The sequence below is a fragment of the Populus trichocarpa genome, chromosome 9 (genome assembly GCF_000002775.5).
Source record: "Populus trichocarpa isolate Nisqually-1 chromosome 9, P.trichocarpa_v4.1, whole genome shotgun sequence".
NCBI lineage: Eukaryota > Viridiplantae > Streptophyta > Magnoliopsida > Malpighiales > Salicaceae > Populus > Populus trichocarpa.
The window spans coordinates 10374098-10401631 of record NC_037293.2 but is presented as its reverse complement, the minus strand read 5'-3'; the positions used below and the strand labels follow the sequence as shown (position 1 = coordinate 10401631).

The following is a 27534-nucleotide window of genomic DNA, read 5'->3' as shown; positions in this document are numbered from 1 at the left end:
TTATTTTAGTTTAAAATGTATATGTTATTATGGAAGTTTCATGAAAAGTCTATTATTAGTATTATTATTTTCATATTCAATACATGGAAATTTAAAAATAAATTACTAAAATTCAAATAAAAATCTGCTTTGTTATATAAGAACCATTTACAAAATGAAACATAAATGAATCATCATGGTATTTTTTCTTCAGTGCAAAAAAAAAAAAAAAACAGAGAGAAAGATATGAAAGGCTAGCCCAACACGCGCATGCCTCCATGGTAGTAGGTGAGGTGCACGGGGGCTAGGAGGTGGAATCTACGTGATTGGCTTTTTTTGGAATCTACGTGATTGGCTTTTTTTTATTATTATTATTTTAAATGGTGTTAGAAAATGTAATAATATTTTTAAAATTTTTTTTTTCAGAAATATATCAAAATAATATATTTTTTATATTTAAAAAAATATTTTTAATTTTAACATATCAAAATGATCTGAAAATATAAAAAACATTAAAGTAAAGAAAAAAAAAAATTTTTAAAAACGTTATTTAAATATAAAAAAAAATTTAAGGAGGTGAATGACACATCAACCATTTATTTTAAAAAAATAAAATGCAGACTATGCGTCGTTTATCTCAACAAATAGCACGTAGTTTATGCGTTTAGATTTCGACAACTCAAGTGATTAGAAACTGGGCATGATCACTTTTAGTTTTCAGTACCAAATAACTAATTTTTCAACTAATTTCTGACTTGCAAGCACATGAAAAACTCACTAAAACACGCATGTGCCCGTAAAGTTGTCCAAAATCAGTTATAAAACAAAGAATTAACTTGAGACCCAAATCTTCCAGAGACTCGATTTTTTTTCCCGACCACTTTGAATGCAAATAACAAATAATATTCAATTTATTTTATTTGAATGGAACATTTGAACACCAAATTTGATAATTTTCGTGCTCGGAATTGTGTTAAACAATCATTTTTTCTCTCAACCATCATTTTCCGGCTATTATCCATTATTCAGGGACTAAAAAAAAAAGATGAATGGACTAAAAAACAAATAAGATGAACTTGTAAATCAAAATAATTTTTTTTAAAAAAATAGGACGAGGCCTACTGTTTTCCTTGCATTGCAGTCTGGTCCCTTTTTTATTCAGAACTTCTATTGTGATTTCAATACGAATTCCATCCAACTAGGCCATTAAATGACGTAATTGAAAAGAAAAAAAATTAAAAAGAACCCTACAATTTATATGAACAGCACAATACTATAATTAAATCCAGTTCTTTTAAAAAGAACCCTACATATTCAATGCATGGAAATTTAAAAATAAATTATTAAAATTCAAATAAAAATCTGCTTTGTTATATAAGAACCATATACAAAATGAAACATAAATGAATCATAATGGTATTTTTTCTTCAGTGCAAAAAAAAAAAGAGAAAAATATGGAAGGGCTAGCCCAACGCACGCATGCCTCCATGGTAGTAGGTGAGGTGCACGGGGGCTTGGAGGTGGAATCTACGTGATTGGTTTTTTTTATATATATATTTTTATATTTTTAAGGGTATATAAGAGTGTAATAATATTTTTTAAAAAATATTTTTTTTTTAGAAATACATTAAAATAATATATATTTTATATTTAAAAAAACATTTTTAATTTCAGCATGTTGAAAATATAAAAAAAATCGAAGTAAAAAAAATTTAATTTTTTAAAAGCATTTTTTTATTTAAAAAATACTCTTATTGAAGGAGGTGGATGACACATCGACCCCTTATTTTTTTATTTTTAAATGCAGACTATGCGTCGTTTATGTGTTTAGATTTCGACAACTCAAGTGGTTAGAAACTGGACATGATCACTTTTAGTTTCCGGGACCAAATAACTACTTTTCAACTAATTTCTGACTTGCAAGCACATGAAAAAACTCACTAAGACACGCATGTGCCCTTAAAGTTGTCCAAAATCAGTCATAAAACAAAGAATTAACTTGAGACCCAAATCTTCCAGAGACTCGATTTATTTTTTTCGACCAGTTTGAATGTAAATAACAAACAATATTCAATTTATTTTATTCGAATGGAACATTTGAATACCAAATTTGATAATTTTCGTGGTCAGAATTGTGATAAACAATCATTTTTTTTCTCAACCGTTGTCATTCAGGGACTTAAAAAAATTATGAATGGATTAAAAAACAAATAAGATGAACTTGTAAATCAAAATAAAGTTTTTTTTTTAAATAGGACGAGGCCTATTGTTTTCCTTGCATTGCAGTCTGGTCCCTTTTTTTATTCAGAACTTCTAAATACGAATTCCATCCAACTAGGCCATTAAATGACGTAATTGAAAAGAAAAAAAATTAAAAAGAACCCTACAATTTATATGAACAGCACAATACTATAATTAAATCCAGTTCTTTTAAAATTGCAGGCAAATTTTTGGTGGTAAATCATGGATTCTCCTGGTGTTCCAACTAAATATTTCCTCTGCATTTTCCATACCCAGCCCAATAAAAACAACACAAGGAACATTGCAACCATGATTCAAAGAAATGTAAGTTTTAGGTGGTGGTCCAATGATAAGAGTTTTGGATTAAAAAATTTGTTTCTTCTGTGATTTTAGGTTCGAGCCCTGTGGTTGCTTAAATGATGGCACTGGAGGCTTATATGGTCGTTAACTTCAGAGCTCGTAGGATTAGTTGAGATACGCGCAAGCTGGTCCGGACACCCACGTTAAACTTAAAAAAAAAAAACGCTGTAAAAATACTAATAATAATCGTTTCATATCAGTTTTGAAGCACGTCCAATATTTCCCATCATTTATTGATAATAATAAAATCATAATCACATGCAGGCAATTTTTTTCTTATGAACGCAAGCAGGCATATCTGGAATATGATTATAAGGACTGGCCACGCTGGAGGGTTCATACTGGCCAATCCCGTTAGATTGACAGAATCAATCTTCATTAAATTTATTAATGAACAGGATTTTGTTTTTCAAGAAAAATATCTGCAAAATTAGCACTGCTCAGTTAAAAAAAGAAGCAGACAAACACTTACTAATTCTGGTTCTGGGCCCAATCAGGGTGGCCTTTTAGGCCCAGTAACAGCCCAAACACATGAGCATACATGTGGCAGACAGCGACGTGGCGTGAGCAATACGCTCAGAAGCGCATCTTAGTCTTTTTTTCACCTTCAAAATCATCATTCACTCCCTTGTTACGCAATCCTTAAGAATTCCACCCCTACTCTCCAAATCCAATTCTCAAAAGAAATTCCTATCCCTCGTCAACCAGGTAATTCCATTCCTTCTCTTATCTCTCTCTCTTCCTTTTTTTCTCTATAGTTTTTATTTAATTAACCTAAGATCCAACGACTTTACAGTTATCTTGTCCTCTAATCCAACCACAGCCGAATTTAAGGTTGTCATGTTTAATTATGTTTTTTATCTTTAAATTTTGGCTTCTAAATTCCTTAATTCGAGCTAAATTTTAATCTTGTTGCTTTTAAAAATATACATTGGAACAAAAATTGTACTGTTTTAGCAGTGAAGAGAGGGTTTTTTTTTTTTTTAGAAAAAAAATATCGTGATTGAATTTTTCATCTCGAGCTCCTTATTTTGAAATAAATTCAGAAATAAATTCAACCCACTTTTTATTACTATTTTTGCTGTTATGGGTTTTAATAAATTTTGTAAAAGCTGTGAACTTGATTTTAATTGACGTGCGTATTCGACTCACACTTTTTTGTTGTCGTCTTGTTTGAATAGGGAGCGTGAAGTTTGATTGATTGTTTTGTCGGTCTATTTATTCTACTCGAAGTACAAGATGGTATGTTTTACTTCATGATGATTACGCCTTATTCGATTTTTTTTTATTGAAAATTGGTGCTTAAGAATGACGCCCTTTTTTTTGTGTGTGGAGTAGCAGTTTTTCGATGGATATGGATACCACGGGACATCGTTTGAGCAGACATATCGATGTTACCCTGCTTCATTTATTGAAAAGGTTGGATTTTTTTCTCTCTTCCTTTTGCTGCTATTTCAGTTCACTGATATGATTTTGAGTTAGTCAGTAAAAGAATGGCTGTCTCTGTCTGTTTACTAATTGACATTTTCCTGATCTGTGGATTGCGAGGCTTTAAATTTTATGGCAATTATCTACTTATTGGGGAAAGGCGTTTTTTTTGTTCTGCAAATGATCAAGTAGATATAATAAGCAGTAGCTGAATTAAGTCTTTGCCCCCCCAGTAGGATTTAGGATATTCCATATGTTTGTTTCTTCCATTCTGCTTCATTTTGAGCCACGTATTATATGAGCTATTTTCAAAATAACACTCTGGTGACACTGATTTGATTTCTCGACTGCCCTGCAGCCACAAATTGAGAGTGGTGATAAAAGTAAGTCTACAAAATCATACTCAGCCATGCATATTTCTTTAATTTATATTATATCAACCCCTTGATGTTGATTTTAATTCTGTTGTTACAGTTATAATGCCTCCCTCAGCTCTTGACCGTCTTGGTTAGTTGTTTTAATAGCACTTTAGATTTTTACTTTTGGATTGTGATTGAGATCTATAATGCCAATCCTGGACAAAAACTTGCAGCATCCCTGCATATCGATTATCCAATGTTGTTTGAGCTTCAGAATGATGCTGCTGAGCGGGTTTCTCACTGTGGAGTTCTGGAGTTTATTGCAGAGGAAGGCATGATTTATATGCCATACTGGGTACGGATTGAAATTTTTTTTGGCGTATTCTTAACATATTTATTTTGATTTTATTTTATCCCACTCAAAGAACAAAGACATCAAAATTGTTAATAGCTGATCTTTTTTCTCTCCAGATGATGGAGAACCTGCTTCTACAAGAGGGAGATACAGTGCGAGTGAAAAATGTTACTCTTCCAAAGGGAAAATATGTTAAATTGCAGCCTCACACAAAGGACTTTTTGGATATATCCAACCCAAAAGCTATGTGAGTTCGTATCTTAGTGTTTGATTATTAACAAATGTGCACTCTTGTCATTGGAGCAGCTCTGGTACTTTAGTGTCTGTAATCCGAGGGGTGTTGCTATACTAGAACCTTTAACATGCATTTTTAGCCTAAAAATGATCCAACCAACCCAGTTGCAGGAATTTTCCATTGAGATGTAATAAATATAAATGAAACCGTTGATATGCAATTGTAATATTCAAATAGAAAGCATTTTGCCATTCTGAGGTTTCAGCCAAAAATAAATAAATTTCTTACATAAGCACCAGTATTATCTTCATATTTTTTTGTTAACTTCATGATATGAACTCTGGTTCTCTCTTGTCGGATTGTTTTTTTGGTTGGAAACTCTAGGATTAGTGGATGGCTTTGCAGCATTAGATAACCATTTTTTTTTCATTGTCTCACTGTTTCTCATTTTCTTGTTCTTAAACATTACCTGTATGCCAATCTCTGTTATGTATGTGCATATCTAAGGTGGATATCCTATAATGTGATTGGACATCCTTTTTCATGCAGCTTAGAGACAACATTAAGGAATTATTCCTGCTTAACCACCGGGGATAGTATTATGGTGGCCTATAACAACAAGAAATACTACATAGATATCATAGAAACAAAACCTTCAAATGCAATAAGTATCATTGAGACAGACTGTGAAGTGGACTTTGCACCTCCCCTAGATTACAAGGAGCCTGAAAAGCCTGTTGCATCTGTTCCACCAAGCAAGGCAACCTCCCAAGGTGCATTTATATCCACTCCATGAATTTGTTTTGTAGTATTGAATTGGTTAATTTGAACAAGTACAGTAGTCTTATGAAGTTAGTCTAACTCTTCATGCTTTTACTGACCTATTGTCTTTGTATGTTTCTTCACTCATCTGAGTAAAATCTGTGTGTCTTCTGCTCCAATGGCTGGAGCAGAAGCATGGAATGATTATACATTTCTTGTGTTTGATAAAAATTATGCAATGCCGACTTCAGCAATATTCATTTTGCAAACATAGAAGGCAATTGGAAGATATTTTTTGGATGAAAAATGCTCATGTGAAATGATTGAATAATATGAAATTTGATGGGCAAGTTGTAAAGATGGTTACATTTTCATTTTAACAAAACCAACCATATTTGGTTCTTGCAGCTGAAGAGGTTCCAGCTGAGACCGAACCAAAATTTAATCCCTTTACAGGAGCAGGAAGACGCTTGGATGGGAAACCTTTGAGCTATCAGCCCCCACCAGCATCGTCTTCATCAGTGTCTAAAGACAAGCAACCTGCTGTCGCCGATGGCAGTAGGCAGCCATCTCTGGGGTCTAGCTCACAAAATACTGCACGCAAGTCTCAGGGAAAGCTTGTGTTCGGGTCCAATACAGGTCGCACTCCTAAGGAAACACAGAGGGAGGTACTTTTTCTTCCATTCATCATTTTGAATTTAACTGTAAACCACACGGAGCCAGTGTGAAAAGGACGATACCAAAAAACTGTTAATTAATTGTTTCTTTGATTTTGCAGGAATCTGGAAAAGAGACCAAGCAAGAGCAGCCTGAAAAGAAAGAAGAGCCAAAATTCCAGGCATTCACTGGGAAGAAGTACTCATTGAAAGGTTGACTGTATCATCCAACAATCGATGCCTCATCTTGGTCATACATTGCCTGTCCTTTCTGGATCAGATAAAAACAATAGGACTATATGTTGATCGGAGATGTTGTATCATCAAATGATGGTTAGTAGGTTCTCATCAGGAAAAAGGAGTATTGTTGCGTGCTTGACATGATTGTTAAGCTTCCAATTGTACTTGCAATTGTGCCTTTTCCTCTGTATCTTCATTCTAAGTAGAAACATTTCTGTTCCACCCTATCTTCATAATCTGTTCCAGTCACTAGACTCGAAAAAAAAAAAACTCCATTGGTTGTGCTTTGGGGAATGATAACTTTAGGCATGATCTAGCCATGTTGGATACTAGTAGTTTGCTTCAAGTGGAATAATTGCGGGCTACAATTACAAGGTTCATCCCTTAACGGGCAGAAAACATTAGAAGGTGGGCCCGGTTACTGTTTCCTGAATCAAATCTATGGTTTCCTTGGGTATGCGAAACAAGTCTTGGCATCGTCTTTTTCTTTGAGAAATCTTTAGATGGCGACGTAGGTGTCATTAATTTGGTAGAAGGAAGTTGTTTCTTAGTTATCGCATAAATCTGTTGATCTTTCGATGGTGGAGAAGCTGCTAGTTCATTGTTAATCCTGTTAACTTATCTCGAAATTTTTTCTTTTACGATTTCTTTTTGGTGGGTCTTTAAACTCCTACAGCAGTCGCCCTTGCCTAGTGGAAGTGGGTCACTGTTGGTTCGAAAGGAGAGGTTGGTTGCTTTTGCAATTCCTCTGGAATTTTTTCACTGCAGAGCGGCCTTTGGTATTTTAGGATTTGGCAAGCTATTCATTATGCTAGTGATATAGAATATAGTTTAGCTACCATCCTATCAGTGTTCCGTCGTTCCTTGAACAGTTGACCTGCATTTCAACTGGAGAAATTTCATAACCATGGATGATTGTTATCTCGTCTTCCTCAAGCTAGGCTACCAACCTTGAAACAAAACACCGAGGGGCTTTGACTGTCAACCTGTCGATAACCCATCTTGCATGAATCATATTTGGAATTTGGAATGCAATAAGAATAATTTCTCGATTTGGATATATTGGTGGGGGAGAGGTTTTCAGAGAGACGGTAATCGCGAGGAACCAAAGGTGCAACGTACAGCAAGTTACTGCCAAGAATGATTTAACGTATTATTATTAGAAAAAAAAATGCTTTCCAAAGGAGCAAAACGCCATGTTTTCATCGCAAATAACATCATTCATCGAAACTCTTAGATCTCAAGTCCCAAGTACGTGCCTCTAATGTTGGTAGAAGCTAGATCCTCGCATCAAATAAAGCCACAAATGAGTTGTCTCGCTCTCATGAAAGAATGGTTTTAAGAGCATCTTTCACTTGGGGATATTTAAACTGGAAACCTAACTCCTTGGCTCTAGTAGGAAGCACCCTTTGACCATCCAGCACCTGCAAAGAACTCAATGTGCCTGTTTCAGCATGGTGACGTGGAGGAAAAAGAGAGAACAGAAAGTGTGCAAGTCCTTACCACTGAAGCACCTTCTCCAAGGACTGCTTTGAGGGCAAAGTCAGGTACAGGAAGCCACGACGGCCGGCCCATAACATTTCCCAATTGTTCACACATCTCAGCCAATCGAACAGGATTTGGAGCAGTTCCATTAATGACTCCTGAGGTTAGGTCAATAGAACTGAGTTCAATTATTGCGAGGTTGTACATTGAAGTGAGCATAGGGTCATGTCCAAACAAAAGACACCATTACCATGGAAAGAAGCTCATATGAGAAGGAAGTGCAATTGCAGTGGGATGTGCACAAAGAGATCCATAGGCAAAGAAGTTTAACTCCAATAAATTACTGCTTCCACTCAAGGAATACAGATCTCAAACAACTGATTCATAGAAATAAAGGACCCAGTTCGAGTTCCAAGTTTCTACAGTACATGAATCCAAAATGCCAGATTATCTAGAATGGAATGTGCAAGAGTGCAATATCAACGTATCTTACAATCTAATATAGAAGGTTAAATGGAAGAAATCATTAATGTATTTATTTTGTTGCCCCTGTAAATGTGCCCGTCAGAAACACAAGTAAAAATATCAAACTTTCTCAGCAACAATTTATTGCCCTTATTTGCCATGTGAAATCAAGACAAGAAATTTGTTGTTTAAAAAACGAGAAGATTACCTTTATAAGATGGATTTGTTAAAGCTTCGTAAATTAGGTTCACAATATCATCCAAGTGAATCCAGGAAAACCTGCACAGGTACAAGAACATCACAGGGGAAGTACATCACGGGTCACGGTACTGATTGCTTATGATTGAAATGAACTGATTGGCTTAAAAAGAATTTAGCAAAAATATCTTCTAAGTTTTGTAGGAGAAATAATAGGAAAAAAATCTTCCACAGGGACTTAAATCTCTGCAATTATGCTGAGGGACATTTCGATCCAAAAATAGAAGGCTGAAGACTTTTCAAGAAAATCTTTCCTCCAAAATGCTAATGAGATGGAGCTTTGGTAGCAGAAAGTTTTGTTTACTCTTCTATTGTACAAATAGTAATTTACCATTGCTGTCCAGAGCCCATAGGTCCACCGGCAAACAGCATGAAGAGAGGGATCATTTTAGCTGCAAGGAAACAAGCCATTACATGAAAGAGGCAGAATATCATTTCAAAGAACCATTAGGTGAACGCTTTTATATCTTAAACAATTCACAGTTGGAACAATCCGTCCTATGCAGTTGGGAAATAAAGGCTTTCTTTACCTGATCACATGACTTCATACAATGTATGAAGTCCTCGCTGATTGTATCTGTTATATGATAGAACAACCCTGACCTATAGATTAAGTTTTAGCAGTTCTCTACAATTCTATATGTAGGATGATCCAACAATACTTGAACTCAGGTTATATATCAAGAAGCTGGCAATGCACCTGAAAGTCAGCATGAAATGCAAGTAAAAGCATTTGGAAGATTGAGTACCTAAAGCACCACCATCTTTGCCAAGGACAACACCAATGCGGATAAGAGCTAATCTTACATCTTTGTTTACTTTGAGGGCTGTTGCTTCCCATTCTCTACATACCTGAAAAGATATGTGGGGGCTTTAAGTATAGATTTACATATAGCAGAATAAACCAAATGGAAAGCAACTATTCAGTAGAAAATACAGGCATTGAATCATGCCTATGTTACCTCAGCCAAGTAGTCATTTCCCGATGGACTGCGCTCGTCAAAAACTTGTGTTTCACTGCTGCCTGAGCATTTTCGAGGGAGGAAAAGAAAAATATATTATGATCCATTCAATTTCTTGTGAGTGAATATTAAAAAACATTATGGTTCATGATCTTTCCAGTTCCACTTTTAAGTTTCGCCCATAAAACTAATGACAGTTTTCTTTCTTTTTCTTTTTGCTGGTTAATGTCCTTTTGTAAACATCTGCATGAAGGAAAAAAAAAAGATTGCTAGCAAACCATCGTATTCCAGGTTAATTGCATAAAAGCACTAAAATTGAATGGAAGACAATAGGAATATATCAACACAATTCCCAAGTAAAACAAGCAAGCAAATTTCGAGATGACTATTTTAGAGGAAAGGTAAATGAGATGTCATGTGATCAATAGAAACCAACCATAGTAACCAACAGCAGTTGCGCTAACCAGGACAGCAGGCCGAACTCCTTCTGGTGAACCATTTATTAAATCTACAACCTTCAAAATCAGTTATAATGTGCATGAAAAAACAGTACAGAGAACAGACCCTGTGTTAAGAATAATTAACAAACTCTCCGGAAGAAAGGAAAAAATATAATTGTCTAAGATAGTTACCTTTGAGGTCACTTTGATCCTGCTTTGCTTGATCTCTTTCTTGACCTGCAAGACAACAAGAGTTGATATAAGACCTTTTAAGGTAAATTGCAATTTTTTTTAATCCATAAGAAAAATATGTACCACGCATAGTTTTGAAACCCGGCCCAGCAGGCCGACCCGGGGCTGGAACCGGGCCGGTTGAAGAAAAAACAGGGGAAGAAAAAACCCGGTGACCCGGCAAAACCCGGTTGCAAACCCGTTGACTTTTGTTTTTTTTTACTAAAACGACATCGTTTTTATTATAAAAAAAAACTGACCCGGCCGACCCGGTCAAAAACCGGAACCCAGGCCTTGGACCAGGCTGGGTCTTAAAACTACGGTACCACGTCATAATTGAAGTAAAAGATAAATTGATACTTATAGTGGAGGAGCTGTTTCGGACATGAAATCATGACAAATATATTTTCACCGAATGCTATTAATCATGTTTATTGTGAACATTGTTCACTTTATTTAATAAAACAGCGCCTTAAGCAGTGTTCTTCCAGTACATGATTATACTAATGTCTGCTTCACCATGTAAGTAATAATGAAAATCAGAACTTGAAATGTACAAGAGCCAGATCTAGTGAGAGGCTGAGCAAACAACTAATGTTTTAACAGCCTGAGAGAAGAAAGCGACATATCCATGTAAAATGTAGAAAACATCTTGATCATTATGCAACTTCTCAAACCAATCGAGCATTTATGGAAAAAAGGGATGCACTAAGAGATGCAGTGAGCATTACAAACCTCAGGTGACCATCTTGTACTAATGGGCAGTCCAGCCAAATTTACAACAGCATTTGAACCTTGAATGCAGTCTTTCCAATCTCGCTCCTCCGCAATCAGAATCCCAGGAAATTCCTTGACTACAGATTTCAGGCAGTAGAAATATTCTTAGAATTAAAACATATGAAAATAAAATAATCAAAGCAGTACACTAGAAGTATTTCTGAAAATTATGCTTATTTCGGGGGGGAAATGTGAACTTTTTATCAAAAAATCGCAAATTGTTAAAAAATGCAGTACACTAGAAGTATTCATTACCTTCTTACCCGGAAATATTAACTGAGCTTTCGATCTTGAACGCGTCAATACACGAACAGAATGTTTATCTGCGCACAAATTACGTTGTTGTTAAGCAAAATCTAGCTGAGCTCATTTGATCCCCACAAACATCACTCTGCCTTAACAATTAAATCTCAACTAATCAGAAGCTAAAATCTAAAAAAAATAAAAATCAACTCCAAAATAAAATTTCAACAATGAAAACAGTGGTTTTCACTTTTCACCAGTCAGCTATCTCAAGAAGGTTAAGAATTAAATGCTAATTAATTGTCAAGATGATGAATTGAATGACAATTAATCTTGAAAAACTACAAGAAGAAGAGAAATGAACCTGCGTGCAGTCTTTGCACCAATCTTTTACCAATAAATCCAGTAGCTCCAGTTACTGATACAGTCATCTGATTTCCCAACATCAAAGTCTCCAAGTAATCAAACCTCTCATCTTACATCATATTCGAAGCACAAAATTAATGCATTCAACACTTTATTTATCTAAAAGAACATATCTACCTTCTGGGTTTGGTCAGAGGCACAGCACACCCTCAATCTCTTAGTACAACGAATCTGCAACAAAAGATAGCATACACCTTGCATAAGCAAACAAGAAATGTCAATACTTTAAAAACAAAGATGAAAACACAAAGTAGAGTGATTATAGAACTAACTGAAAAGACTTGAGGAATTTGGAGTGAAGAAGTAGAGATAGAGTTGCTCCATGTTAAAGTAGTAGTTACTCTATTTGACACCGACTCCATTTTCACTACAAAAGGCAAACACTTTGCTGTCTCTGTGTCTGCTGCTACAATGATGGGTTTTGGTCCATGAATGAACAAAACTAAAGCATTGTCAGTTCATTTATCCTCGTGTTTCATTTGGAGCCACAGCAAGTATCACGTCATATCCATCACCCGTTACTGTTTGGGCATCCTTTGCCCATAAAATTCCAACAATCTACCCCAAAATTGGCCTATAGCAAAATGAGAGCCAGCAATCTCCATTCTCCAAGCTACCACGCTCCGAAACACCGGGTCTAAACCGGCTGATGATATATTAAAGAAAGAAATGGCCCATCAAATTAATCCAGCCAGGGTTGCTGGCGAAAATAAACTGGCCTATCTTGATGTACAATAGATACCAGCTTTTTTTTATAAAATAAGATAAGCTAAAGATCTGATAGGCCCATTAGGAATTAGAACTCAGGACTTTTCATGGGCCGTTAAAGCCCATTATTATTACAGAAGACCCTGAGATATGCCCACAAATAAAGCCCCAAACAACTTGAAAAACTGGACTTGGAATCGGTCATTAAAGCCAATTCGTATTGCAAAAAGAGCTTGAGACATGCCCACAGAGGAGGCCCAAGATAATTAGAAAAATTGGACTTTGAATGGACCAGAAAAACCCATCGGTATTACAAAAGGACCCACGGAGGCCCATGCACTGAAAATCCACTATTGAAAATTAAAGCCAGCACCCTTCTTCACTTCACAGAAGAGGATTCAGTGAGAAATGGCGACGGTGATGCAGTGGTGCGGCGCAGTAGCGAGGAGGGCGATGGCGGGTCAGAGATCAGCGGTATTTTCAACATCATCAATATCAAGTGGTGCAGAGATGGCGCCGATCCTTTGTGGAAGAGGGGACAAGAAAACGAAGAGAGGGAAGAGATTTAAAGGAACTTATGGAAACGCGAGGCCAAAGAAGGAAAAGAAGATTGAAAGAATTAAAGATAAAGTTGAGGTGCCCAGGTCCACTCCTTGGCCTCTCCCTTTCAAGCTCATTTAATGAAAATTATAAATTGTTTATTGTTTCTGTGTTCTCTTTTTTAATGACTGAAATGCTCGATGTTATTTGTAGCAGCTGCCCTTTTTTCCTTCTTAGAGTTTCGCGTAGTTAAGAATATGTACATTTGATGTGGGTTCTTAATGAATTTGTGTTTTGTGATGAATTTTGAATAAAACTACTGTTTCTTTTGGGTTTGGTATGTTTTAAAGGGGCATGGATTCCTGTTAATTGGAGATGAATCCTCGTAGTAAACTTGAACGTTGTAATTAAAATTTGCGGTTCTTTATTAGTGATGATGTATGATTGGTTGCTGATGTTTCTTGTCGAGATTGTGGAAGTTCCTGATCAAGGCCAGTTATTTTGTTATTTGTTTTAGAGATAGTTTAAAGTTGCAAAGAGTTTTGTCGAGCTCAAATGTCAAGTCAATTTAGCCTAGAAAGAAATGAAATGTGGGATATGTAGGGAACTTAGTTTCTCCTTAAAATGAGTGTAGTGTCTCAAAGATGAAATGGGATAATCTTGGTGATGGTAAATATCAGTTTTTGATACTTCTTAATGTTGATTCCTGTTGGTGTGAAAACTTACGTAACTTAGGTTTGAACTTTTTTGTGATTGGGAGAAAAATTTGCCTACAAGAGGGCTATATTGATGTGAGTGGATCTAGAATTCTAGATGTAGTCTGTAGTTGCTGTACGAAACAGAAACTTGGCACCACTGCTTTAGCCTTGATGAATGCAAATTCCCCTTCTTCTTTTTTCTTTTTTGCTGCAATTGGCATAGCAAATCCAGTCCTGGCCCTTTGAGTAGAGCAACTCCAATGACGAACTAAACAAGTGTCCATTCCAATTGTAATGGTTAATATATAGTGTTTGCTATCTTCTTTAGGTTTCATTGCAAGCCTAAATCCTGTTTAAATTGACCACCATGATGCTATAATTCAATAGATCGACTTTGTCTTTGTCTCCCTCACCTTGTCAAAGTCGGTTTGAATGAACAATAGAACATAGAAAGAGGAGAAAAAGATGGTGACTGGAGAGAATACACATGAAGGAGGTTTAAGAATGGTGATGATGGAACAAGTTGACAAGACATGCGAAGTCTTGACATAACCTTTCCTGATCCCGTTGTTTTTGTGCTTGATAATATAACGAAGACAGGTCTAGGTCTCTGTATTCTGTGTCAATCTCGCAAACATTTCTGTTGGCATCTGTAATAGGATAGAATTGAGACAGTGTAATGATGCAACTATCTGAATTAGATTGCCCCTATTCATCTCGCAATAATTATTGATTGATTTTACTTCAAACCACTCCCACAACTTTGTGTGTTGCCAGATGAAGACCCCCGATAAGTATTACAGGCAACATTAGTTCTCAAGATTTGTAGTTTATCGTCTTATTCTAGGACTAGGACCAACTATCACCGAATTAGAACAAGATACATTGAGAGGGATTTTCTGAGAGCCTAACTAAACAAGATTCTGAATGCAATCTGCTTTGCTACCTTTATGAATTCCAGCTTCCTCCTGCGATTGATCTGACAGATTTAGAAATAAGCCCGCTACTATTGCTATCCCCGGTATCAGAAGCTAGAAACCGAAGAGCACAGTCAGAATTACAATACAAAATGCCCAATCAGAATAAGCAACGTATCTGCTTGAATGTTTTGCGAGTTTGAATCCACTACAGACTGCAAATAGAGCATTAAAATGGCAACAATCGACTGAGTTATTCGCAATTTTGTTGCATGTACGGTAGCAGTACCCTTATGCTTCATCTTTCACATTTCCCTCGCTGCCTTGTCATTTATAGGACAGGGCAAGAGAAATAACTGAACCCAGAGGGGCTGATGTAAAGAATGCTTGATACAGGGGCTGGCTCACATTTCTGCCTAAATAAAATGCACATGCATTTAAAAAGCAAATGCGTATTTCTATCTGACCCAACGGATAAGCAGATCATGTGTTCTTTACATTTGTTGCTGTGCTGGAAATCGCTTGCCTCCAGTGTGACCCAACAAATTTGAAAGCCATGTTCTCCTTTTATCTTTCGTCGAACTTTCGTGAGGTTTACACTCATTTGGTTCTTGTTTGATTGCTAATTTTTTTGCAACATTATGGAGTAATTCTTAAATAAGACTCGTTTCCTGCCATTGCTGGTACAGTTTATATATGATTTCTTGGCAGTAGAGGAAAAAACATGACGCTTGCTTCTCATGGAGAGACTCAATAAGCAAGCTTCAAAATGATTCGCTCACTTCGATTCTAATGACTGCATTATTGAGCTTTCATTCCATAACCAGATGCCAGTAACAGAGAGAGGACCAAAGTCCCCTCCATAATCGCACCTGCATTAAATTTATAAACAAAAAAAAAATGCCTGATCAAAAGCCTTTCCTAGCTCCCCTCCTCCAACGCCTGTTAGACCATGCCAAATCTACTATACCTATGGCCAGTTTCAAACCCTCGGTTAATGATAACATTAACAATATTTACTGGTTTTTCAGGAAGAAAGAATCGGCTGTAGACCTATCAGGGTCAGCAGCGCTGAAGATTTTCTCCAGATTCAGAGATGAAGTGCTCAGCAGTATTGGAAGGTCATGCGGAGCACTCTCCATCCTAAAAAGGCTCATGAGTTCCCACCCAAGAGACGTGGGTGAGAACCACACGCAGGTGTCCACCTCCTGCCCTATGCTTGTCTGTGACAAAATATGGAAAAGACGCATATTAAAAAAAGTTATTATTCACTTGAAGGATTCGTTTTCAATCCAGTTATGCACCATCTCATGAATACTTGGTACTTGCAGGACACAAATATATGTTCAGAGAAAAAACAAAATACATAACAGTGAAAAATGAGAACCACAATGTCCACTATCTGCCTTGACTTGAATTACACAAAGCGGATGCTGGATTTGATTTCTGGAGCAATCATAGATCACCTCAATCTGCACAGGAGACAAAGTTGCAGCTATTGTAAGAACATTATGGCTCCAACTTCACTGTTAGAGGAATGAACTTGACGAGTTCCTGAAGAAGCAACATGCTGGGTAAAAAAACCATTTTCAGGAACACGATAACAGGAGATGCTATAGCATCTCCCAATTCATAAGCACAGCACAACTAAATGACTGAATAAAATCAAATGCAGGTTGCCCAGCAAGCAAGCCTCATTGATCTCCTTTCAATCTTATAATCACTATGATGCGGAAAATTACAGGAACAATATCACCAAAATACCAATTTGGGTAACAAAAATGAAGAGGTTACAGCCATCCCAGATTCATTTCATTACCATCAAACCAGATTGGGGAGTGGCAGCTGGGAGTGGGTCAGCAGAGATACAATCTGATATAAGTTTATTGAAAAAGAAATGCAGCCAATAACACAATATGTCAAGCAAATGATTATAGTGCTAACCTTTATTTTTGCATGTGAAAAAAAGAGCTGTTTAGTCATTTTCTTCTCGGCCATAGTTATATACTATCTCAATCTGCAACAACACCAAATAATCAGAATGATACTGAAAATAAAAGCACATAAAACATAACTGCCTTGACGAAGTTGGCACCAAATATTCATCAGTAATCAGTGTTATTATCAATTGAATCATAGCAACTATTCACTAAGATGCCCGACAAATCAAAAAACATAACAGAGGATTCCTTATGAAAGAAGCCCAGATGCCCCCAAGAATTACGCATTTTAAGAATATAGGTCAACCTAATAAGATGATACTTAACAATAAGAAGCTCTGATCTTCTTTTACATATACACCCATCCTCCGATATTTTAACACAGCATCCTCCAATATTTTAACACAGCACATGTTCAGAAGGCTTAACATCTACCAGGGCCAACCACATATAAATCCACCATGTTAAGTTTGCATTTAGAGATTATTGATGCATCTCATATATGACACAGTGAAGGACAATGTTCTTTCTTTTGAAAGCTAAACCACAATGAATGAAGGACAATATTTAAACCATCTAATTTAGCTACTAAACAAGAAAAAGAAATCATTGATCGGGTATCCAAATTCTAACATCCACATATATGGTGCAAATGCATATAACACAAGAAGCCAACAAAAAGGAATTGACTAAAAAGTTCCATGCCATCCCCGAACAAGACAGCGAGTAAGGGCGGGTGAAAAGAAAAGGTAGAACACATAGAATAACGAATTAAATAATTAATCATGTTCGTTACCCCTTCAGGTGGAGTTGGGTTCCGAGTGAACTTGCTGCCGCCAGGAGCCCAAGGAACTGTACACAAATAAGATCAGAGCCTGAGAATGCTACCTATAACCTTAAAAATCATTTCTTCGACAAGAAAACTTCATAAATTCTCAAAACCACATGAATCAATTATGTTTATAAAGACATAACAAGAAAAAAAAAAGGTATCCTATTTAACACCTCCCTCCCTCTTGTATACTCCTATACTTCACAATTCCACTGCATCACACAACATGTCAATGAAATGCTGCCAACTAGAAATGATGTTACTCTTTTTTTCTTCCATTCATAATTTGTTTGAAATTACCAATCTGTTAAGACCCAAAGTTTGACAAACTGAATTAAGCCGCGGTCAGTCCTTATCACTCTCCTCCCTTACATAATTTAACACTACTCTTACTTCAACCCGACCTTCCCAAAAAACCACAACCCAAACACGGAGTAAAAAAGGATAAGAAAAGGCAGTAAAATGTGAAATAGAAAATAAAAATTAATTTACCAATATAAGGATCAGGATGGCGCCACTTATTATATTGCGCCTCGCCATCTGATATCATTCTATCGATTGTATCCGGATCTTCCTATTCCAATTCCAGGAAATAAAATACATAGTAAAAAAATCCTGAATAAATTACCTCATTAAAAAATTATCACCCTAAATCACAGCTATACGGCTAAATTAAAATGTCAAAAACATTTTTTTCCAATTAGTTGAGAGAACGAACCACGTGTTTGTTATTCTCGAACCTCGCGCGGAGAAGATCAGCCTGGTTACAGCAGGGGAAAAAAAAAAGGAGAGTTAATTGGTAAGAAAATAGAGCAGTGAGATCTGATTGAGGGATGAGAAATTAGTTACATCTTCGTAAAAGAGGTGGCGATGGACAGCCCAGTTAAGAGTGTCTTTGAGAGCACGGCGGTAGAGGATCCTCACTCTCTCCTTCTGTGCTGCTCTTCGAGCCAGGTAGCCCGCTGCTGCTACGCTCATTTCTTTTATTTCTCTTGTTTGGATCTCCCTCTCTCTACAGCCTTCTTCTTACTTTCTCACTGCTGAAGCTAGGAGAAAATGCAATGTCATCTAAAAGAAAAGGCAAACGGCATCGTTTCCACTCCATAAGGACCATAACCATTTTCGATAAAATTTACTAATATTTGTAACCTAGAAATCGCCAACTCGCCATCCATTGTTTCGTGGGTCCTGGGCCTAAAGACCCTTAGAGATTTTTCTAAGCGACCCGGCCCTTCCCGGCACATGAACATATACATTCAAAATATTTTTTTAATTCTTTAATTTTTTATGATCGTTCGGTTGACAAAAAAAAAATGTATAAAAGAGATAATTCGATTCGAGTATCCTAAAATATTTATCTCGAATTATTACTAGTGAATTTCTTCTGACATCAACCATAAAGTGATTGATAATATTTTAAGAACTCGATTGAGATTAAAAAAAAAATGGAGGTTTGATATTTTTGAAACACTGCTCCTCCGTCCCATTCATGCGGAACAAAGTGAATTAGGGTGAGAGCAGAAAATTACACTGAGGATAGTCAATAATTTCTCTTAATATATTTACATTTTCAATGGAGTCATAACATAATAACTATCTAAAAATGCGTTACGAAACAAATTTTAAAAATATAATAGTGGATTTCAAATGCACAAACATGAACAAAATGGGCAAAGCAAAACCCAGTTCAACTTCTGACATGATTCAAGCTTCCTGCAATTTTTACAGCTCTAACAATGGCAGAGGATTTCATCCATGAAAACAATGATACATGGGCCTGATTCAAGAAATCACATCTCCAGTTGTGTTATATGGCACAAAAGGAAGCCTACAAAAGGGATGACTTGCTGTATTTCCATCCCAAGGACCTTCGCTTTGTGCTTGAGGTCGGGGGAGTAAAACTAAGCCCGAACATCTCCTTGAGAGCTTGTCCCTGTTCCACAAATCCGACCAGCTTTGCGACAACGGCAGCACTTTCCGTGACATGGTTAATGTCCTTTGTGTTGCTCCACACGCGGTTTGCCAACTGCAACCTTCTACGCTTTGAGTTCAGCGCAATACCCCACTTCTTGTAAAGTCTGTTTCTCTCTTCTACTGAAAACCTCTTGTTCATCAGCTTGCTTAGCATCCCTCTCTCACGATGAAGAGCCTTGATGCTGTTTCCCCAGATAAACGTATATTAGTGTTGCAAAAACTTAAAGCATATCTTTGTGCCAGGAAAAAAAAATCACTGGGCACCCTGTAATTTTCAAGTGGGGAACCGGATGGATTCCAGTAACATTGAAGTGCAGCCATTCCATACCATGCATTATCATACCCAACACCATTCTCTCTTATTAAGTAATCAAATGTCTTACCTAACAACAAAGGCTCAAAAGGTACTCCTTCTCTGGTATTGAAAAGGAAACAATAATAATTTGCATCGCAGAGCCACAAATTGGTAAGAAAACTACTATAAAACACCAATAGTGTCACGAGCTTCCGAAAAGGCAACAGAATATTTTTGTTTTTTGTTCTCCTTGTTTCTGGTTAGGTTCTCTTGCTTTATTGGCAGATCATGTGAGATATACATGCTGGATGCATTATTGGGAAACAAGTTTCAAAGTTCCCAATACATGTGAAAACACATATCGAATATGCATGGATGAGAGAGAGAGGTTACCTTGAAGCTAGTGTGAGAGCCCGACCACCTCCCACACCCTGATTTCCCTGAGAAAATGTTTCCTTGAGGAAGGAAAGTCTCCTATGCTCCACTTCCATGTATATGGAATCTGTTGGATCGCCTTGAAAGAGCAAGAAAAAGTAGGTTCTGTGGACCAATGACACATTGCAAGTTTGCCAGAGTTCCACCATTGCTCTCTGCTGTCTCTCAAATTCAAGAGGCCAATTGGGAGAAGTTTTCAAAGATTCATGCATAGGATCCAATCCTATGTCTCTTGAACTCTTTTCATATTTATCAGCCATTGTCGATGCCTCTGTCTCCTGAACCTGTTGTTCATTCAAACCAAGCTAAAAGTGAATCTTGAGAGAAACTCGGTCACAAAGAATGCAACTTCAAGCAAAAACATTGAAGAGAGAGAGTATTCTCACCTGACCATCAACAAGTTGCTTCTCATACTCCTCCTGGGCCATCTCCCTCATTCCTGCAACAAAAGTGTGGATGCTAGGAATCTCCTCATCTGCACAAGTTCCAATGCTCCGTGCTCTGAAGTCATCTGTGCAAGCACTTCCAAGAGATGACTGGGAGTCATTTCTTGACAATATTGTAGCATTGGCACCAAAATCAAGTGGAGGAATTTTCCTTCGGGGTCCTGCTGGTCTCCCGGTAAATTTTTTCCCAGATCCATTAGGTGGTGTGCCATCAATTTGTTCTGCCTTCTCAAATCCAGGAGAAGGGTCATTCATGAAATTCTCTCTACAACTCCTGCTCCTTGTTAAGTTCAGGTTTCTAGAAGTAGACATATCAGCTGCTGAGGACTGTGGAGATGATTCATCAGGGTAAGGACTGACCAGAGCATCAATGGTCCTTTGCACATGATGCAATCTCTGCTCCAACACATTATATCCATTTTGCACGTGACTCCCTTCTCTATCTCTATTAACTGGAGTGGATATTCCGGTAACTGCTGTGGCTCCGTCCCTGAATGCTGTCAAAGCCAAAGTTCCTTCATTCTCACCATTTGATACTGAATGGTGTCTGAAATTGCTCCCGTTCCTTGTCTCTTCCATTTCAATACACTGGACTTCCTTGCAGTAGTCATCAGCATCTTCTGCAGCATCCTCTAGACTCTGAGATGAATTGTATCTGACAATCTTCTTTCCAATTGACATTGGAGGAGAAGTATCATCAGATAAACCATGTCTGTCGGTTTTGTCAAGAAGACAGTAGGGTTCCTCATCATTGCTCCCACTGTCTCCACCATAACAAGCAGGGCCAAACTTTCCAGCACCTCCATTCAGATAATGAGGATCACCCATGCCTGATGATTTGGATACTGAACATTCATCTTCCCAAGTATCCCCTGCTTGCGTATTATGACAATGACTGATCCCATTCTGAATTAAGAGCATGAAGAAATATTTAACAATTACAATTGGAGTGATATCATCAACATGTAGTGGCACTTCCAGGTTAGTTAGTAAAAATACCTCCTTTCTTGAATTTTGATCATTTCCAATCACTCGCAGCAAATCCTCTACTCGAGATTGAGCAAGATCCCTTTGCTTAGTCAACTCTCTAATCTCCTTCTCCATCTGCATGAAAAGGAACCACTTGATAGGGTGTAAGTCGATATATAATGTGGGAATCATGTAGAATCTTCTACACTATATGTCATAGTATATCTTTAAGTTTTGTTCATCCATAAAGCTCAATCATACAGCAGGGTCTAGGGAATGCAGATTAAGACCATCTATGCATTGAGGAAATTAAATAATCCTTTGGGCCAACCAATGGCGATGGGTTGGGGTGGGTATTTAATGTGGCAATCACGTAGAATCTTCTACGCTATATGTCATAGTATATCTTTAAGTTTTGTTCATCCATAAAGCTCAATCATACAGCAGGGTCTAGGGAATGCAGATTAAGACCATCTATGCATTGAGGAAATTAAATAATCCTTTGGGCCAACCAATGGTGATGGGTTGGGGTGGGTATTTGTGTACCCACAGCTGACCCAGAATAACCACAACCATCAGAATATCAGATTTGCTCAATAAAGAAGCTATCGACACATTCTTGATTGAGAGATAATTGCAATGCTTCCACTGGTAAAATTTATTGGCCGAGTTCAAAAATGGAATATTTTATTCTGAATTGAAAAATCAACAGTGCCTAGTGTCCGAAGACCTTGGTTGCTATTAATTTTTTGTTCATCTTTCGCATGGGTAAAGCATTTTGCAGAAAAAAGTTCAGAAAACAAATAATTACCTTTTGAATTTGAAGATCTTTCTGTCTCAGTAGAGATGTGTAATCACAAGTTGAGGAAGCAAGGTCAGGACTTCTCAACTCACTCTCCAACCTAGCCACCTCCTTTTGCAAATGCTTAACCAATGCCTTATCAGACATGACTACATTGACCTGTGCTTTTGTAGCAACTTCTTTTGCACAACAAGCAAACAAAAGAGTATTTCTAGTTTGCTCAACATGGCTTCTTGCAGGGCTCAATGTGCAGATGATGGCAGTTCTAGCATTGCCACCCAATGCAGGCTGCAGTAACCGTGTCAGCTTAGAATCTCTGTAATTGATGTGTCCCTGCCTCCTATTACTGCACAAATCATTGCATCAGCCAGATATGAGATGTGATTGCGTGAATCTATAAATTGATAAGATTTCAACTTTCAATTTACACCAATTGCAGAGAAAAAAAAGGCGGCAACGAAAATCAGTAGGAAGGGGGCAAGATAAAGTAAAAGCAGCTCTGTCATGATTCGTGTGTAGTAACCCTAAACAGACACCATTAACAAAATGCTCTGAACACTGTTCCATATCACTCAGTACAGTTCTAAAACAGCTCGTATGAAAGGTGTGTGCCTCTGTGTGCATGTGCCTCTGTGCTCCAGGGACATTTGCTTGTATTTTTACTTTCACCTGATGCCAACACGGTTACTATCCTAAGTATCCTTTGAAGCATGCATGAGACTAGCCAATCTTCCTATATTCATTTTTAACAATCTACATGACACTTCACCATTTAGTACTTACAGAAATAACAAGCAAGATAGTTGATGGCAATATTTCAACCACAAATTTGACATCTAGACTTGTCAATTTTTTATTGAAAAATATCCCAAAGTTAAAGCATTTTCAAAAAAAAAAATAGGATCATGAATGATCATGACATAAAATCGAGTCCTAAACAAATGCTGAAAGAAACTAGATTTACCGTGGCAATTACAGATTAGTTAGTGAATATCAGCTAAGTTAGAAAATCTAGATGCAGATGAAAAACGTCAAATTATCACCACACTGCAATAACCACATGCTTTAGCTACAATTAATTATGTCACAGACACAAAGGCGGACACTGAAAAGAAAGTAAAAAATAGCCACCTTAGCTTGCGAATAACGGTTCCCAAAGTCAGTAAACTTCGGTTAATGTGGGAACCTTCTTTTAATCTTGCTCCAGTGGATAGTGCCTGAGATGCGCGCTCACTTCCTGCCAAATCAACAAAATTCTGCACCAAAACCAGAACTCAATTCTGTTATTAATATTTTATTCCTGCTTAATTAATTTCATGGGTGATAATAAGTTGAAATGATTCGTACCAAAGTGGCAGAAAGAGTGGTCGAATTTTCCTTGCCCAAGAATTCACAAGCAGAACTTTCAACTGTCTGCGAGAATTAAAAAAAAAAAAAAGGAATAACTTCAATAACTCCAATTCAAATTCCACACATTTTCATTACAACTAGATGCTTGTACAATTGTGTAATATGGAAGAGGTGAAAGGAAAGGGGCATACTAGTCTAAGAATTTGATGGGATCTGGAGCTTTTCTCATTCAAGGAGGTCTCCCCTATCCGTCTTTGAGCTGTTATAATACCACAGGATAAGTAGATGCACAACACCACCCAATAACAACAGCAGGACTTTGTACAATGCTTTACCTTCACAAACAGAAAGAAGCTCCTTTAGATGGTCCCAGTCCTTTAGTGTTTCCTCGGTGGCTTTCTCAACTACAGTCCCTTTCTGACCAAAACAGGAAAAAGAATCAGACCAGTTCGTCAACATATTTGTGGAATCTAGAAAGGATAACAGCATTCACCTCTGGATCATCCAGCAGTCGAAGTGGAGTGCTGTCCGTGCTAAGAAGATCTCGGATAGCTTCATTGTATATCTCAATTGCTGAGAACTTCAAAACAAATGCTCTTTCTTCATGCTGCGATGTTAAAAATAGTTATACATAGGTTGGAATTAAGAAAACAAAAAGGAAACAGAAACAGTTCTAATTAGAAACTTTGATTACCCTATGTATATAGTCAAATATATCTGCCACTGTATACTCAGTTATTCCCATCATGGTGTATGTTTTTCCACTGCTCGTTTGCCCATAAGCAAAGATACTTGCTGGAAATAGCAAAAGTAGGTGAAATTTCTTCGCTTATTGGCAAATAAAGTGACAAAAAGAACTTGAGCATCATACTTACAGTTAATACCGCTGACAACTGAAAGGGCAGCTTCCTTGGCTCCTTCCTCGTACACTTCCCTTGTAGCATTGTCACCTCGAAATACTCTGTCTATCCCCGGAACATGGGCAAATGAAATGAGATGAAACACTTAAACAGAGAATTACGTTACTAAAAGCTGGCTGTTAATTCAAATTAACTAACTTCTATAAAGTTTGATGCAATGAGATGTACACTAAATTTAAAAATTGAGCCAATGGAAGAAGCTATGACCAAATATATACATGGCATTAGTGCTTTTGGCACACCACTGTTCACAGTGCTCTAACTATCTGACAGTGGACAGTGCTTAGCAAACAGTTCACCGCTTCTGAGGTCAGGTCAGGAGGGTTAACCAAAAACAAATGATTTGGAAGGCATCATGATAAATGATATGTAAGGTAGAAAATCCACCATGGGTTTCCCTTTTGTTCATTGACCAAGTTGATAGCCTATAAGCAAAATGAATTAGTCCGGTCTTAAAAACATCCTTGCTTTTGTTATGCAAGCATTACCAAGTACGGGGAACTGAAAAGCTCTCCAGGCATATTGTATCAAGAGTATATGTACAGAATTAGCTATATGTTTGACATGATGATCCTGGAGATATTAAATTGCCACCTATAATTTCAATCTGACCGAGCAAATATTTGCCAGAAAATAGAGTTGCTCTTGGTGTATGATGCCAGATAACTCACAGGATTAGACCCAAAACATGAGCTGATGGAATAACAGAGCATCTCCTTACCAAAAGTATAAGCTGATGGAAACGTGGAGCCTTCACGGAGGGTATTCCGGTACAAGATGGTGGTGTCATTGATGCATTCCCAATCTGCTACTTCATTTTCCACAATCTCCTTGTCGCTCAAAGGCCTTAGCCTCACCAAAACAAGAATCTTCTCCTCGCGGGCACTCGCCATTTGCATCTTCTCCATCTTCAGCAGTTCTTCCTTACCAATTGATCCCATTCTCCCACTCCTCGCTTGTTCTTCTTCTCAACCCGACGAACAAAATTAAAATGAAATAAGACCCATAATTTTCAAATATTCTGGTAAAAAGGAAAAATCTAAGTCGATGAGTCAAAAAACTCACAGGTACTCTTGCTTTTCTGAAATGCAAGGAGACAGTTTAGATGTTTAAAAAAATTGTTGTGTTTGCCTAAATGACAGCGGGCCCATCATTTTACTTTGACAGTCTCTGCAATAAGAAAGCTAATCATAGTAAGAATCTAACAAACCCAAAACATAAGTGAGCAACCATAAAACAGGCAATTTACATTCCATATCAACAACAACGACAACAATTACATCTAATCATCATTTTCAACCAACCACCCAGACAACCTTTTAAAATCACAAAAAATATCTAAATAAATAATAAAAGTCCATAAAAGATAAAGACTTGAAATTACAACAAGATGCTGATCTTGGATTTCTATCTAAATCACCCTCGCAATAGATAACAACCAAAAACAAGCATCTGCATTATTTAAAAATTGTAAAAACAAACAAAACAAGAAACAAACCTTTAGAAACCCATATTTAATTTTCTAGTCTCTTCCTTAAAAAGTGGTTCCTAGCCAGCTACAATGCTTGAAAACTAAGAAACAGAATTCCATAGTTTTTTTCTTGAAAAAAAAAAACTTTCAATTCACAACCAAAAAAAGAGCAGCACATATCAGCGACTAAACTAGTACATGGTCCCCGTCGACATAACATATTCATAAATACAAGCTCGTGCCCATATATGTGTATATAAAATACATACATATACGTATGCAACATACTTACAAAGCATGGGTCACTGTCATGAAACGGTAAGTGAACAGAGTTGAAGCAAGCAATGCAGCTCAGATAAGATACTCTACATTTCCTCTTGCAAAACGCCACCGTTTCTGCTTCTCTCTCTTGCTCTCTGGTCTAAAGTGAGAGAGTATTTACCTTCTCCAAATCTCAAGCTCTGCAAGCCCGCAACTGCAACAAGGAAGCCAAAAGGAAATCAGTACCAAAACGCAACTTTTAAGAATACTACTAATCAGTTGAGAAAAATATTTAAATCCCCCGAACTTCACGCATTTAACCGTTACCAAATACAGCGGTAAAAGCAAAATTACAATTAAAAAAACTGTTTTCTACCTTGATGGAGACAAGATTAGTAAGCGTACATGAGTTGATGAATCAATTTGTTTTGTGTATTTAGTAAGCGCAGATGAAATAAAATGATTTGATTTAGCTGCGCTTGAACATGAACTGGAACTTGGCTTTGAAGAGAAATTAAAAGAAAAAAAAATGTGAAACTATTGCTTTACGCGTTGCAAAAAAGAAAAATGTCAGTCAAAAGGAAGGGTAAATTTGGTATTGAAAGACCAAACCGAATGGAACAGTACAAATCGGCGAGATTTTTCACTCTCCTCCTGGCACGATCTCTCAAACAGAGAGAGAGGGCGAGAGACTCAGTTTTCAGTTTAATTTGGCTTGGTTGAGGTTCTATCTGTCAACGGGCAGAAAAAAAAAAGCTGTATTTGTACCTCTCTCTCTCCAGATTCTGTGTCAGTGCAGGGCAACTCTGATGGAGCGTTCTGCTATCGAAGGTTTATTTGTCAAGGGCAAAATTCTTTTTTGCCCCTTTTGATTAGTAATATTACACTTTGGTCTCTGTAGTTTAAGACTTCTTGGTTTCAGTCGTATAGTTCCTAATGGTTTCGGTATGGTCCTTGAATTCATCAAATAGTTGATTGTAGCAAATAGTAAGCTCACCTTTAGAATCATTATTTTATAGTTTCAGATTTTAAGAGTTTTTATTGTTTCACGTGAATAGGATTTGGGAATGAGAA

The 27534-nt window shown here is 37.0% G+C and overlaps 5 protein-coding genes across 13 annotated transcripts; 2 read left to right on the top strand and 3 right to left on the bottom strand.

Moving 5' to 3' along the window:
* The first annotated feature begins 3150 nt into the window (after positions 1 to 3150).
* Positions 3151 to 6842, top strand: LOC7494294 (uncharacterized). Of its 4 annotated transcripts, none has more exons than XM_024608604.2 (11): positions 3183 to 3288; positions 3377 to 3414; positions 3762 to 3822; positions 3922 to 3999; positions 4367 to 4391; positions 4483 to 4515; positions 4601 to 4722; positions 4839 to 4969; positions 5507 to 5730; positions 6128 to 6387; positions 6498 to 6842. In XM_024608604.2, the coding sequence occupies exons 3-11, from the start codon at positions 3820 to 3822 to the stop codon at positions 6591 to 6593; spliced, it is 972 nt and encodes a 323-aa protein (XP_024464372.1). In that variant the 5' UTR covers positions 3183 to 3288; positions 3377 to 3414; positions 3762 to 3819; the 3' UTR covers positions 6594 to 6842. The 4 variants fall into 4 exon arrangements, with proteins under 4 accessions (XP_006379263.1, XP_006379264.1, XP_024464372.1 ...); XM_024608603.2 differs by having other exon boundaries at positions 3919 to 3999; XM_006379201.3 differs by lacking the exon at positions 3377 to 3414 and having other exon boundaries at positions 3151 to 3288.
* A 905-nt stretch (positions 6843 to 7747) lies between these two features.
* Positions 7748 to 12442, bottom strand: LOC7494295 (epimerase family protein SDR39U1 homolog, chloroplastic). 2 transcript variants are annotated; one of them, XM_024608602.2, is made up of 13 exons: positions 12175 to 12442; positions 12020 to 12096; positions 11841 to 11907; positions 11497 to 11556; positions 11192 to 11310; positions 10418 to 10462; positions 10222 to 10300; positions 9786 to 9847; positions 9573 to 9675; positions 9155 to 9215; positions 8774 to 8844; positions 8119 to 8258; positions 7748 to 8039 (listed from the first exon to the last, which is right to left on the bottom strand). In XM_024608602.2, exons 1-13 carry the CDS (start codon positions 12224 to 12226, stop codon positions 7938 to 7940), a joined length of 1038 nt encoding a protein of 345 aa, XP_024464370.1. In that variant the 5' UTR covers positions 12227 to 12442; the 3' UTR covers positions 7748 to 7937. The 2 variants fall into 2 exon arrangements, with proteins under 2 accessions (XP_024464370.1, XP_002313756.1); XM_002313720.4 differs by having other exon boundaries at positions 12020 to 12073; positions 12175 to 12438.
* Positions 12443 to 12976: 534 nt separating this feature from the next.
* On the top strand, positions 12977 to 13490 carry LOC7463990 (30S ribosomal protein S31, mitochondrial). Its single transcript, XM_024607948.2, has one exon. It carries the CDS (start codon positions 13019 to 13021, stop codon positions 13289 to 13291), a length of 273 nt encoding a protein of 90 aa, XP_024463716.1. The 5' UTR covers positions 12977 to 13018; the 3' UTR covers positions 13292 to 13490.
* Positions 13491 to 16016: 2526 nt separating this feature from the next.
* Positions 16017 to 18635, bottom strand: LOC7494296 (NADH dehydrogenase [ubiquinone] 1 beta subcomplex subunit 9). 2 transcript variants are annotated; one of them, XM_002313721.4, is made up of 6 exons: positions 18387 to 18635; positions 18256 to 18297; positions 18030 to 18111; positions 17502 to 17557; positions 16710 to 16782; positions 16017 to 16237 (listed from the first exon to the last, which is right to left on the bottom strand). In XM_002313721.4, exons 1-5 carry the CDS (start codon positions 18513 to 18515, stop codon positions 16741 to 16743), a joined length of 351 nt encoding a protein of 116 aa, XP_002313757.3. In that variant the 5' UTR covers positions 18516 to 18635; the 3' UTR covers positions 16017 to 16237; positions 16710 to 16740. The 2 variants fall into 2 exon arrangements, with proteins under 2 accessions (XP_002313757.3, XP_024463715.2); XM_024607947.2 differs by having other exon boundaries at positions 16017 to 16319; positions 18387 to 18634.
* A 439-nt stretch (positions 18636 to 19074) lies between these two features.
* Positions 19075 to 27268, bottom strand: LOC7463991 (kinesin-like protein KIN-7E). 4 transcript variants are annotated; one of them, XM_024608588.2, is made up of 16 exons: positions 26837 to 27268; positions 26492 to 26674; positions 25794 to 25898; positions 25450 to 25692; positions 24684 to 24773; positions 24503 to 24603; positions 24302 to 24415; positions 24144 to 24225; positions 24000 to 24067; positions 23806 to 23871; positions 23590 to 23714; positions 22468 to 22804; positions 21687 to 21791; positions 20628 to 21593; positions 20200 to 20546; positions 19075 to 19693 (listed from the first exon to the last, which is right to left on the bottom strand). In XM_024608588.2, the coding sequence occupies exons 4-16, from the start codon at positions 25667 to 25669 to the stop codon at positions 19366 to 19368; spliced, it is 2949 nt and encodes a 982-aa protein (XP_024464356.2). In that variant the 5' UTR covers positions 25670 to 25692; positions 25794 to 25898; positions 26492 to 26674; positions 26837 to 27268; the 3' UTR covers positions 19075 to 19365. The 4 variants fall into 4 exon arrangements, with proteins under 4 accessions (XP_024464356.2, XP_024464358.2, XP_024464357.2 ...); XM_024608590.2 differs by having other exon boundaries at positions 25450 to 25689; XM_024608589.2 differs by having other exon boundaries at positions 26866 to 27268.
* Positions 27269 to 27534: the final 266 nt, after the last annotated feature.